This window comes from Streptopelia decaocto (genome assembly GCF_964273445.1).
Source record: "Streptopelia decaocto genome assembly, chromosome: 20".
Classification (NCBI taxonomy): domain Eukaryota; kingdom Metazoa; phylum Chordata; class Aves; order Columbiformes; family Columbidae; genus Streptopelia; species Streptopelia decaocto.
In genome coordinates this window covers 976,910-991,054 of record NC_138675.1, presented here as the reverse complement: position 1 = coordinate 991,054, position 14,145 = coordinate 976,910, and the positions used below count along the sequence as shown (strand labels likewise).

Below are 14,145 nucleotides of genomic sequence, written 5' to 3'. Positions count from 1 at the left end.
TGTACAGCCAGATGAGAGGAACAAGGGACATGGAGTCTGCCTCAAAGGTTTCAGTGGCCAGATTGGGGTGAGAGGCCCTCAGGGCACGGCACAGTCAGTACAAGAGCAACTGGCAGCAGAGCTGCCTTCAAGGGCAGCCTATTGCCTAAATACTCTCGTAGGACACCTTGAGACCCTGGCCATGCTGTTACGAAGGTGAATGACTAGCTTGTTGAGAAAGATTTCTAAAGATAATTTGGAAAGAAGATATGGACCTAGGGGTGGTGCCTTGGTGGGCTGAGATGTCCTTGCAGGCAGACCAAAGCTTTGGATGGTCTCTTGCCAATGGCTGGTGTCCCGTGGGACCTCAGACAACACAGCAGGGCCTTTGCAGTGGCTGCCAGCAATGGGTGAGGAGCTTTGCTGCTGTGTCCTCAGGAGAGAATCATAGAATTATTTCAGTTGGAAAAGACCCTTGAGATCATCAAGTCCAACCATTAACCCAATGCCATAAAAAAACCATCTCACTAAGAACCTCATCTCCACATCTTTTATACCCCTCCAGGGATGGTGATTCCACCACTCCCCTGGACAACCTGTTCAACAAGCCATGGGGAACCTAGAGTGATTAAATCAGCTCTGCTTCAGGCTCTTTTTATTTTGCCTTATGGAGAGACTGTTTCCAAAGACAGAATGGGAAAAATTATATATATTTAAAAATTAGAGGCAGTGTTCTGTCTGTCAGAACAAGAGGAAGATGACTGCTGGGTGAATGTCCTGCCAGTTCTTGGTCACCTGTCTCAGGCCCTGTAATATCTGGGTTTGATGAAGTTCCCTTCTGAAGCTGCTTGACTTCAATTTAGCCCGAATTCCCCAGACGAGAGGATAAATAAATGTCAGCCATGCTGGGGGCTAAGTAAATCTCATGATGTTTGAAAACATGTCATGGGGAAAAGTGATGCCAGAAGCTAGCAATACAACCTCTTGCTCCTTGACCTGCTGATGCCACTGTCTTCAGATGAGCAGGCAGCAGCGTGACACATTTTGGTCAAGCTCTTGAAGAAAATTCAGGGGCAAAGTTGAGATCAAAACCCGGAGCTGAGATGACAGAGCCGCATTGTGGCTGGTTTAGCTGTCAAGAGGCTGTGGGCTGGCAGCCAGAGCCGTCCAGTGATGCTGTGTGCTGCCAGCCTTGGCTTCTGTAAAGCACAGTGACTGTGTTGAACAGCTCCTTGCTCCCCTCTGCAGCCTGGACTTGCCTGTGTTGGCTTTTGGGAGCAGCAAACAGCCTCCTGCTGACCCTGAGCAAGAGAGGCTCTGGAAGAGAGATGTGACTTCTCCTCTGCCTCCAGCTGCAGGGGTGGCGCGGTCATGCGTGGTCGTCCCAGCAGTGATGCCCCAGCTCCCAACCAAAGGCTGAGTTTTGTCTACATCAGATTCCCAGATCTGAGTCCTTCTCTCCAGGTGAAACACATCGCATGTCCTCCCTGACCCTTCACCATCTACCCTTGAAACATATATTATATTCCTGACAATTTCCAAGTGAATCTGTTAATTAGTTCCTGAGACAGTATTAATTAAATACAAGCTCTTCACAAAATTTCAATTTGTTTGTTCATCTTCTGTTGACCGTTGAACTAACGAAGGGCTTTTCACTGACCCCTCATACCCCACAGGGAGTTAAATCTCAGTGAAATAGAGTGGATGGTTGAAGAAATTAGGCTGCAATTCCACAAGGTTATCCAAGGTAACCAAGTTATTTATAACTTTGTACAATAGCCAGGACTGGGTGGGTAGCTCCAGTTCTTCCTAAATAGTCCTACATCCAACATCCAAGTTGGTGCAGGGTTTGGAGGGGAAACTGTATGAAGAGCGGCTGAAGTCCCTGGGTTTGTTCAGCTGGAGCAGAGCAGACTGAGGGCAGAGCTCATGGGCTGCAGGTTCCTCAGCAGGAGCAGGAGGGGCAGGGTGAGCTCTGCTCTGTGACAGTGACAGAGCCCAGGGAACGGCAGAAGATGTGCCAGGGAGGGGCAGTGGGACATGAGGAAAAGGTTCTTCCCCCAGAGGTGCTGGACACTGAACAGGCTCCCCAGGGAGGTGTCACGGCCCCAACCTGACGGTGTTCAAGAAGAGACTGGACAACGTCCTCAGACACACGGGGTGACCTGTGGGGTGTCCTGTGCAGGGACAGGAGCTGGACTCCGTGATCCTGTGGGTCCCTTCCAACTCAGGACATTCTATGATTCTATGATCCCACATGAAGGAACATGGCTCCTGGGCAAGAGACAGGCTCCACACGGCGTGAACAGACACCTACGCTGGGTAATAAATAGTCCCAGCTGGTGGCAAGGTCCCTGATGCAGCTAGACTTATCAGAAAAAGTGAATTTTAAACCTGAAACTGCATCTGGGGATCCTGGGACGTGCAGCCCAAACTGAAGCAGAAATCTTGGCTTGGCACTGGTCTTTGCTGTTGCCAGCCCCACTTTTGCATGCAGGTGGCCTGTTCACAAATTCCTGAGGTGACAGAAGACAAGGGCAGAGCCCAGCTCTGTGAAAGCACAGCCCAGGCAAGCAGGACCTGGGTCTCACTGGCCTGGAGCCGATGCGCTGGCAGCTGGTGCCCGAGCGGTGCCCCTCTCTGCAAAGGGGCAACCCTGCCTGAGCTCTGAAGTGTCTGCGGCTGTTCCCATTTGTTTTGCTATTGTTCCCTGATCACTCACCCCATTTTAAACAAAGCTTTGTTTGGTTATTTTTGCAGTGTCAAAATTAATTTTGAAGAGCCTCTCATTGTCAGCTTTCAAAAGGATTATGCCTGTGTCTGCCCAGCTCTATAATTAAGTCTCTTTGAGATTTCCACTTCCAGCAGAAACAAAGCTCTTGAAATAAAGCCGGCAGCTTAGGCAGCTATCGGTGCATTTTGTTGGCAGTGCAAGGGATGCCTGCAATGGGGCTGGAGGTCTTTTCTGCCCATCTTGTGGCTCTGCCATCAGCACTGGGGGTTTGGGAGCAAGCAGATATCTCTTGATGGGATGGCAGAGGCTGGGGATGCTGGGGACATTAAGACTTGCTGTAACGTGGTTCCAGAGGCTGCAGGACATGGAAGTGACTGGTGTGGGTTGTTCCGTTTTGCTTTCTATCTCATTGCCAGTGTCCACAGACAGGCTTGACTTCTGCTCTGGGAGTCCTGAGAAAAGACAACCATGGAAATGCATCCTCTAATCCTATGGAGGATTTGTGTTCCTTAGCACTTGTTTTGGGTTTGAGTGCCTTGGACAGCACTTGACTACTTGCTACTGGAGAAGCCTGAAGGTGCAGGGCAGGGTAAAGACAAAGCTGGTACCAGGGAGCAAAACAGTGACCGTCTTTGCAAAAAGAGGAGGTGGCAGTGGGTAGCAGGGCATGGGGATGGAGGTGCCACTGCCATCTGACAGACATGGAGCAGTTCATCTGTCCATGAGGGATAAAGCCCTGGAGACAGGAGAGACCAAGCCATGCACATGAAAGGAAAGAGCAAGGACAGAGGGGAGTGAAGAAAAAGGTGTAGAACGCTTGGATTCAAGAAATGCAAGGGATGCCCTGGAGCAGGACGGTGCCCGGGTCCCGTGTGGCGGAGGGGTACTGAGCTGGGCTGCACGCCCAGCTGTCCTGCAGGGAGCCTGTGTTTTCCCAAAGTCTGAGTGTTTCAAACCACCTGCTCAGCCCTCAAAGCCATTCCCTCCTGCAATACCAGAGCTGCTGTGCTCTGGAGACTGGGATTAAACACACGCAGTGCTGCCTGGACTAGTGGCAGCTCCTGTTTTATTAGCTCCAGCTAATATTTGTTTGTTTGCACCAGCTTTCCTGAGAGAGCAGTGGGGCTGTCCCTGTGTCCCTTTCTTTTCTAAACACGTGTACCCTGGATGGGGATAGGAGAGTTCAGCCGGCTGCTCCACTGCCTTCCTCCGCAGTTGCTGACTCTCACAATACCATGGGCAGCCTTGTGTTGTTTTCAGACGCTTTCAAGCCCTGGCTCCTGGAGGCATATGATGATGACAGTAAAGCCTTTGGCCCATGTGACTGTGCAGAATGGAACCACATATGTGGCAAGGTTAGAAACTGGAAGACAAGGGAGGGATATTAAGAGCTATGAGGTACACTTGTGGCTTTTGTGCCATTTTAGTGCCTGATTCATGCATTTTGTTTCCTGATGTGGCTTCAAGCTGTTTGGACTGGACTGTGTTGCATCTCTGCTCCTTCAGGCAGCAAAGCATCACTATTTGGGCTGTCTTCAGAGAAATTCAGAGGCTGCCACAGCCTTATCTGGGTGTCAGAGCTGCAAGTGTGGGCTGGAGCTCCTGCAAGTGTTGAACTGGCCACATCAAGACTGCGGCCAGGCTTGAGACCCTGTGCAGAGCACCCCAAAACCTCTGCTGTGCACCCTGCATGGCCCCAGCCCTGCTGTGGCATTACCTGCTGTGATGACTTTCCTCCAGTGCTCCCCACAGCACCATGAGGGATGGTGTCTGAGGTCATTACGATGCTGAATGCAGAGAGAAATTTCAGAAAGAGGCACAGACGTTCCCCAGACCTCCCTTGAGACAGGCCACAGACCGTTTTTCTCCATGTTTGGAGATGCCTGAGAATCACCAGGACTTCCTGACACATCCATTTCAAACGGGCATCCCATCCCTCATCCTTCGGGATAAGGGCTGCGCTATTGCCAGTGCAGGTGATGTTTCCAGCCTGTGCCTGGGGGTTTTGTGGCCATTTCACTTGTGCTAAACTTCTTCTGACCCTCATCCCCTCTTCTTCTCAGGGCCAGGCTGCCCCATCAAAGCATGAGCATACATCTCCTTTTGGGAAACATGGACGTGGTGGGGCTTGGAGATGTTGGTACCAAACTAATGGTCCCCGAGAGGCCCCTGCTTTGCATCTCTATATAACCCTAGTCCCTAACAGCTTCATAGCAACTGTACACCCACCTTAGGGAGCAGGGACTTAGTTCCACTTCAGCAAGACAGAAAATAGGCAAGAAGGCAAGCACAACGCTGGCACTCCTGGATAAAAGAACATTAATGCCGTTAATATCCAGCAATCAGAATTTCTTAGCGAGAGAACAGTGCTGCATCCCCTTCCCTCCTGCTCATCCTCTGCTTGTTTAATGAAAATCAGAGACAGCCATTAAAGAGCTGCTTAGCATTTCAATACGTTTAATATCCTCACTGATAAGGGGACGATGGATATTACCAAAAGGCCTTTCTTAAACTCTCCCCTTCTGCAGCCAGTGCTCCTGGCTTGTGTTTGTCTCAATTCCAATTCCAAACCATCTCCTTCAACAAGGAAAAATTATGATAAGATTTTTTTTTTTTTAATATAAAGGATATTAATACACAGCATTTCTGATAATGACAAGGAAGAAAGGCATGCCAGGCCTCCCCAGCTTTGACCTGAATTAATCGGGCACTGATTGCTGAGCTGGCCAGGGGCCTCCCACAGTCATACCTCATCATGAATGATGCCAAGGGCTGACCCTCTCCAGTGTTAATGGAAGAAACCAGGGACCCGCCTGCAGTGATGGGGAGGGATGCAGCACCCTCTGCCTGGCCTCGGTGAGGGATGAACGACCGTGGCATCTCATGGAGGATGTTGGCTCCACAGCCAGGCCATGATGGGGGTACTGTTGAGCCCCAGGGAGTGTTGGGCAAGCAGGGACTGCACCAGTCTGACTGCTCCCCAGGGCAGGCACCTTGCCAAAAAAGAGGCCAAACACATTAGGAAAGGGAAAACCTCAGGGCACTGGAGAGGGAAAAGAGCTGGGTTCAGGCTGCCCCAGGAGGCAGGGAAGAAGGAAGATGTGGTCCATCAATGTTCGACCTGGCTGCTGAGCGACCTGTCCCAGACCCAACACAGCACGAGGAGCTGCAGTCACATTGATGTAACACAGGTATTGCTCCAGATGAATTGTTGTATTGATGTAGATAACTTGTCAGCATGTTTATGTAACAGATGCCAGTTTAAAGGGCTTTCCACATGCATTGTTACAGGAGGTATGCTGGAGTTCACTGGGAGTTACTGCTAACAGCTCAGGCCAAAGCACCAAATGCAAGTTTTGCTGGTGGATGCCCCAGCCATGTGAAAGTGCAGAGAGAGGATGCACTACTCACATGGGTCCTGCACCCACCTCCTGTCCTGCTAACCCAGGGCTCTGCTGGGGAGGCCAGGGCAGAGGGCTTGGGATGGGAGGGGGAAGGCAGTAAGACCACAGGCACAGCTTTGCCAGGAGGATCCCAGATTTCTGCACAGTGTTGCCTGTGCTTGGGGACCTGCTCAGCTCATCCACCTCCTTCTCATGCAGACACCTCGTGAATGGGACAGGGATGCACTTGGGCTTGCAAGAGGGCACCTACTTCCTGTCATCTCTCAGTTCTCCTTTCCCTGGGAAAGGGCTGTATAGCAAGGGACAGATAGATGGTCAGGCACCAGAGGGTTACAGAAACCTGCAGCACAACTCTGCTCCCTGCTTTGAGCATCCTCTTCTTTGCGGGGGTGGGAGGGGCTTCCTGGGTCTGCTGGTGTCCCAACACGGAGTGACATGGGTCCTGGAGATGGTGCCATTCCCTTAATGACTGCCAGCCGTGCTGCCTGCACCAGCCCTGACCCAGAGGCACCTGGCCCTGCAAACGCTGCAGGAGAGCAGAAGTGCCTGGACACCGCTTTCCTGACCTGGGGGAGCAGGGACGCGGGGACAGGTGGGGCTGCCCTCCCCACTAGCCCAGGCACAGATTCACCCTTGCAGGGCTGTGATGGGCAATCCCTGGGCATAAAGCTGAGTGGAAAGGGCAATAGCCAGTCAGGTCTGAGCTGCTGAGTTAGCGAGGAGGCTGCGGTCTCCCTGGTAAAATGCACAATAGCCTGGGTTGTGGTAAAAGGTGGTATAGCTGGATTCATCTCCACTCCTTGTCTGCGATGCACTTTCCTCTCTCCGCAGCATCTATAAATATCCTCCCCATCTCAGTGACAGCCAGGTGCAGGACCACGTCTGAGGGACGTGGCGACGGCAGGAGACTCACTGAGGAGAGGAGGCAGCAGAACGCAGTGAGACGGGGGAGGCAGCGGTGGGCGCATGGCGTGCCCCATCCAGCTCAGGACAGGGACAGATGGTGGGGAGCACGGGATGCAGGTGTGGGGAAGGGTTGGGGAACCTGGCATGATGCCCTCCATGTGTCAACTTCCTGGGCTGTTCGGGGTTCCTGGGATGCCTTGTGACTGGGTCTGTGGCTGCATGTGGATCCCGGTTCAAAAAGGATCCATGTTTCCAGACAGGAGCATCCCAGGCCCTTTGAACAAGTACTCACATACCGTACTAGTGCACGTGCAATAATTATGCACACGTGGCACATCCTGAACACAAAACCAAGTGTCCAGTGAAACCTGGACGCCTGTCCCTACACCCACAGCCCTTTGATGCTCGGTGTGCAGGCACTGCGTTGTGGCATGCAGTTCACATTGAGCCAACACCACCCTCCAACAAGGCTCAGCACCCTCCTGCACACACCACTGCCTGCAGGCACCCCAGCACACCCCATCCCCCCTCTCCAAAGCTGACAGTGTATATGAGAGGCCTCACATTCCCTGGGAGGGATTTGGGGCACACTATTCTGGAGTCACTGTGTCCTGGCTCCTGCAAAGCCACTTTACACTCTGCCCTACAACTGCAGCTTCTGTAGGATCCTGGGTCACAGCAAAGGCAAAATCCTTGGGGAGGTGCAATATCAGGTAGCCCTGGGCGCCTCTGCAAGATCTGTAGGACACACATTCCTGGCGCTGGGAGGGCACCAGGGAACTTGGGAACCTGTGTGAGTGCTGGCGTTGTACTGCAGGGGTGCAACCATCATGGCATTGGTGCTGCTCTGGGCTTCCTGGTGGTTTGGTGTTATTCAGGAAACCACCAGCACCGACCCCTTTGCTCCGAGGCCCATTGCAAAGACCACTGCCCAGCTGCACCTCTGACCTGACAGCACCACTCAGCCTTTGCCAGCTGCCTTGGGAACTGCTGGAGTCCTCCCTGAGCCATGGTTGTATCCCTGCTTAAGCTGCTCTGCAAGCCCATCCCACAATACCACTGATGACAGGATCTCTCCAGCACTGTGTCTGGACGGACAGCTTCCCAGACAGACAGAGCAAAAAACCTGGAGGGACCTGACACCCTGGTCTGTTCCCAGGTCCTGGTGATGAGTGGTGCAGACATGTCCCTGCAGGCACAATCCTCATCTGCTCTGAATGGGGAATTGTTGCCACCATGTGCTACAAGACAGGCAGGGAGCCCCTCTCACCCCAGCACACAGGAAGCTGCTGGCAGTGCTGTGAGGTGCCCCAGCATGGGGTCCAGCATCTGTGGGGAACACACTGGGATCAAGGGCAGGATGGAGGGTGTGCAACACCCTGCCTCCCTCCCCAAGCCCACTGAGCAAGTCTAGGGTGAGCTTTATCCAAGGGGTGGCCTGACACTCAACAGAGAGGGTTGCCTGTCCTCCCGCATGTGCCTTTTCCTGGGGTGAGGTGCTGGGGACAGGAGAGGGCTGCAGTCACACATCAGTCCCCTGGCCATGAGTGAACAACCCTACCACTTGTGGCACAGGTGGGAGTCAGCATCTGTGGTTACCATGGGCAGTTATTAGTGATCATTCAGCATTTAGATGGGGAAACAGTCGTGGCTGCTGTAGGGGGTCTGTTGACAGATGCCGAGTGTTTAATGCTGAGCAAGGTACTCGCACGGCTCGGCAATTCTGGTGGCTCCAAGCAAGAAGGATGCAGAGGCTTCCTCAGCAGGGCAGTGGGGAGGATGCTCTGTGCTCCCAAGGCAGCCCGGACCCCTATCGCAGGGCAGCCCTTGCCCAGCAACTGGCATCCCCCCCCCACCAGGACAAGCTGCATCCTCCTAAACTCCGCTTTTGAAGAGCTTAGCCCTGTCTCAGGTGGCCAGTGCAGCTTCAAACAGGCTGGGTCTTGTCAGCCCTGGCTGTGTTGTTCCTTGGTCCCTCTGCCTCCGCTCAAGGGTGAGCAGAGGGTGTCTGTCCCAGGACAACGTGGCATGAAAAACATCAAGAAGAGGGATTCTGCCTGTCTTCCCTGACCCTAGACCTGCAAGGGGAGCACATGCAAGGGGTTTTCCTCTCCATGCATCCCAGGACTGGAGGGCAACCCTGTTCCCTTCACACCTGACCCTGACTGAGCATGGAGCTCCCCACTGGACCACAGCTCAGGCTGCAAGTTTGACTCTGGCAGCAGCTGGACAAGAGCAGCGAAGAGGGATGAGGAGAGTGAGAAGCTGCGGGGGCTGCTGGAGCATCAGGAGGGAGGGAGGATGGATGGTGGGGGGAGCGGGAGCCCGCTGTCCCGATGCTCGGGCTGGGTACAGCGTGTGTGTGTGGCGTGGGAAGGGGGGCTCGCTGCAGAGCCCACCCACCCCATTGGCTTGCGAGCGGTGACGGGCAGGCTGCTCCCTCCCTGCCGAGCCGCTTTCCTGTGTGGATGTGAGCAATGTGCGCAAAGTGCCTTTGCATGAGCCGGCGTGTGCCGTAGCTCCAGGCACTTGCTCGCAGAGGTGCTGGGATGAGCAAGGTGGCTCTGTCCCACGACTGGTGGCCCCACCAGACCATGGCATGGGCACAGAGAGACCTGACATCCTCGCTCTCCATCGTCATCGCTTTGGCTGCCTGCCTCTCTGCCACCACCAGTGAAGGTAGGAAATGGGGTGGCCCTGCCACAATGAGCCAGTGTTGGGGGGACCCGCAGGATCACTGTGGCTGTTTGGATACACCTGCATGGGTTTGCTCGCTCTGCTGGGCTCAGCTTCTCCCTTCTCCCAGGGGAGTGCAGCTCCGGGTTCCTGCCTGCGTGAGTTTACTGATCCCGGAGCTTTTGCATCGGAGGCTAAACTTCAGAGCTGGGCTGTGGGACTTGATTTCTGCAGCAATGCTGCCAGCTCTGCTGGGCCTCCCCTGCAAGGGCTCTGCTGCAGCATGCAGGGGTGGCTGCAGAGGGGACAGGGACGCAGGCACCAGCTCAGCCATGGCGATCCCCGTCACCAGAGCCGGTGGCAGCGCAGGGCCGTGCGGGCTGGCCCGAGGTGTGGCTGCAGGGGAGCGAGCGGGTGGGCACAGGAGGGTGTGCGGAGGGTGCAGGGGGCTGAAAGGGCACTCAGGTGGGTAACTTGTCATGAGGGGAAAGGCCGGAAACTTCCAAAGTGGGAAGCAGGGATTCAGCCAGGGACCGTCTCCCAACATCTCGGTGTCGGCCACATCAGGCCCGCTCCTGTCACCCTGACACTCCACTTTGCTGCCGGTTGCGGTCATCCTTGGCCCTTGTCGGCAGCGCAGTGCTGCTCCGGCATCTTGGGCCCCCCTCGGCTTCGGCAGAGCTGCTCCTGCTGCCTGCTGCCCACCTGCCCACCTGCCCACCTGCCCACCTGCCTGCTGCCCGCCTGCCTCCATCCGCGCTGGCAGCGGCGGCACGGCTGCTTCCCAGGTCTGCTGATCTTCATCACCCGGAGATCTGCCGTTCCCGCTCCTGAGCATGTCCTTGGCACTGGCAGCAGCATCTTTCCTCCCTTCTGCTACGCCTGAGAGCCACAACCAGCACAGCACAGCACTCTGCAGCGAGCCCTGGTGCTGGTGTCCCTACCCAGTGACAGCAGGGGCATCCCTCCCTTCTCCTGTCCCTGCATCCCTGCCACCCTTCCGGCATGCTGGGCCCATAGGCTGGCAGCGCGATGCCTGGTGCACTTTGTGGCACCCCACCAGGCCGGGTCCTTGCGGCTACTGCCATCTTCCAACACCCACCCGCACGTCCTCTCCCACTCAAACAGTCTTCCTCATCTGTATTACCCATTTCCACCTATTTGCTGATCCTAACCCTGTTTTCTGCCAGCCATTCACTTCCTGGCACTCCTCTGCTCCTTTCCTCATCGTGTTTCCTGCTCTTTGCGGGGGATGTGTTGGACTCTCACTGCTGGGGACAGGCTGTGTGGGTGCAGGATGGGACCCCAGTACCCCGACATCCCCAGCCCTTGCTCACCCTCTGCTCCATGGTGCAGTAACTCCCTTGTGCCCCGAGTCCTGGGCAGAGTGCGGTGAGGCTGCTGCCTGCGCTGCCCCGGGCTCTTGGTGCTGCAGCCCTGCAAAGCCAAGCAGCCCCGTCTGAACTGGGCCAACCCTGGGCATTGACAAGTCATGTTGGGGCCTCTCTGTTTTCCTCTGACGAGGAGATCGCTGGCTGCTGGGGTGGGTTTTGTGGTGTCTGTGTGGACAGTCAGGCCCTGGACTGCTGTCTGTCTGTCCCCACTTGGGAAAGATCCAGGTTTCCCCCAAGACTTTGGAAAGGAAAGCAAGTCTCAATAATAGCCTTGGTTGGGGGGATGCGTGGGGCTTGGGATGAGTTGGGCTTTGGGGAAGACCAAGAGGGGTGGGTCTGGGTTGTACTGGGTAGAAGGTGCTGGATGGCATCAGGACAAAGTGTGGGACCCTGCAGAAAGCTGGTGGTGCTCTGTCCACTGGCCCAAGGATGCTTGTGCCTCCACAGGTATTGGGACACCGCTCTGCGATGGCACGAGGCAGCTCAGTGCCAGCTGTGCCCCACAACATGGATCCCGGAGACAGGGATGTGGCTGCGGGCTCCCGCCAGTGCCCGGTGTCTCGGGGCGCTGGGATGGGCTGATGGCACTGTCCGTTCCGCGGCGATTGTGGTGCCGGTCGCTGAGCAGCCGGGCATGGGGATGTGGCTAGAAATGCGGAGAGATGCACAATGTCAAGCACAGCCCTGGTGTCCCCTGTGCGCCGGTTGTGCTGGGCTTTGCTGCCCGCGGCACGTGCGGGCGGGTGCGAGGGTGCAGCCGCGTGCGCACGGGTGCTGACCGGGACCAACGCTGCTCCCGCAGCACGGCCCACGCCTGGCCCTGCACCTCTGGCCACGCTACCCAGCAAGCGCAATGCTCGTTTAGGAGCTGCAGAGTAGAAAATTACAGCCACAAAGCAAATTTAAGGCCGGTGTGCTTTGCACTCCGCGTGTGTGTATTGGGAAGCAATTGGTGTATAAAGATGTACGTTAACCTGAAGAAATGGCTTCAAACATTTTCTTCCGCATCTAAGAGCTCCCAATGCCTTTTTCTTTCCTGAAAGATTTGTTCCAAGAAGTTTTGAGCTTATATTTTTTATTCCTTTCAGTCTAGTGTGCAGTGAGTGCTCTGGAAATGGGAGGAAAAGGGAATCGCTGTTCCTTGGGAAATCCCCACATTTCAGCGCGGCAGCCATTGCAAAATGCCTTGAAAGCCAAAATTCATATTTTTTCAAAATGAGTGAAAATGTGCGGGATGCAGAAGATTTTCATTTGGAGCACTGAAAAAATTTTGTCTGAAATCGTTAAATTGCTTTAGAGCAGGGAGGAACAAAAATTATTTTCAATAATATGAAGACAGCGTGATAGACTAAAATCACACCGAGTTGCACAGGCAAAAATATTAAAACGGATATTTTACATGACACCACAAATTAAAGTTAAATAGTAAAATATGAAATATCTTTTCTGTATTGAGGGAAAATCAGACAAGCAGAAATTACCACATTTGGGGCTTGGGCAGGGGGTGACAAAATTGTGCTTTCTGCCAGAAAATGGCACTTCAAATGCTGCTGCTGGAGTCTGCAGCCTCCCAGGTGACGCCTCGGGCTCAGCTCTGCCCTCCGTCTGTGAGGTGGGCGACCTTCATCCCCATCACAGCACAGACCCCGTGGCCCATGGGTGAGCTTGAGCGGCACCTCGGTGGGAAACATGGTGCAGCGAGGAAGGGGGACACGGGGACATCACCCCAGCATTTCAGGGCACGTAGGAATGGCTGAGGCAAGCGACGGGTGACGGGGACAGTGTGATGTACAGGGGCCATACTGGGGAGGATGCAGAGCTGATGGCACAGGGATGCTCTCACTTTCCCCGCACCATGGGGTCGGTGATGGAGACGTTTTGTTCCTCCCTGCAACAGGGATGCACAGGCGAGCAGCGGGGTTGCCGCGCTGCCGAAATCGGGGGCCAGGGGAAGGGTTTGTGGCAATCTCCCCTGCTAATCTCTCAGTTGTAATCTCATTAATTGTCCCTGAGCACAAACAGAAAAAGAGGTAAAAACTCATCTGCGCATTTGTTCAATACTACTTTTCTACCCTTTCTGCGGCAGTGCCGAAGTCGGGGCTGCGGGAGAAGCAAAGCTCTGGAAGGGAGAGGAAATAGCGTTTTCAGTTGTAAAGAGGCTGTGAGGATACCGTGTTCCTCCGTAAGAACAACAAGAGGTTTTTTGTACACAGACTTTCTGGTGGCAGGCGGATGGAGAAGCATTAGTTTAAAACAGGGAGTCGATTTGGGCTATGTTTGAAAAAAAATAAATCATTTTTGGGGTGTGTAATTTTTTGATCGCTCACAAAATGCTGACATAAAGCAAATACTTTCGTGATTTTAGGCAGACTCATGGGCTATGTTTTTGGTCTAATCTTCGTTTCCATCCTTCTTATATTAATAGCTTATAAAACTTCCAGAAAATCAAACCCCCAAATTTGCAGAAGAATAACACAACGATGCACGAAATGTGCTTATTCTGTGAGATTTTTTTTTCCATTCTCCTTGAATTCTTGCTTCCTGAATTCATGAGGGGTTTATTTACAGCGAAAATAAATGGGCACTCATTTTGGTGACAGTGGAAATAGATCTGATGTATCCGAATTTAAGCACAACTGAAAAAACATTGAATCGCTACAGGAACGAAAAAGTCCCTATTTTTTCCAAATGATGTGAAACGATTAAGAAAAATATTTCAGCCAAAAGAAAAACAAAACAAAACAAAAACCCCCAAATGAACGGCAGCCCCAAAAGATGCTCGGCTGGGGAGGGAGGAGCGCGGCGCATCCCGCGCATCCCGCTGGGATATCTGCACGCTGGTGCCGGCGGGCAGGACGCTGGGGATCGCCGGTTTCATCCAGGCATCCTGACACCTCCGCTCTTTGTTTTGTTCAGATTCTGTGTTCCGTACGTCCCTGCTCGCCTTGCTGGCAGCCTTCGGTGCTGCCTTTATCTCCGGGGGCAAATCCATTCATATGATAACTCTATTCATACCCTGACAGTTTTGATAGTTTATTCTCCTAACCCCAGC

At 53.9% G+C, this 14,145-nt stretch overlaps 1 protein-coding gene across 1 annotated transcript in view; it reads left to right on the top strand.

Moving 5' to 3' along the window:
* Positions 1–9,617: 9,617 nt before the first annotated feature.
* Positions 9,618–14,145, top strand: part of EPHA8 (EPH receptor A8) — a gene marked incomplete at both ends in the record, with an annotated part of 51,885 nt that continues 47,357 nt past the window's right edge. The window contains one exon of the mRNA XM_082069710.1: positions 9,618–9,702. Coding sequence (XP_081925836.1) covers positions 9,618–9,702 — 85 coding nt within the window. The remainder of the gene's footprint in view (positions 9,703–14,145) is intronic.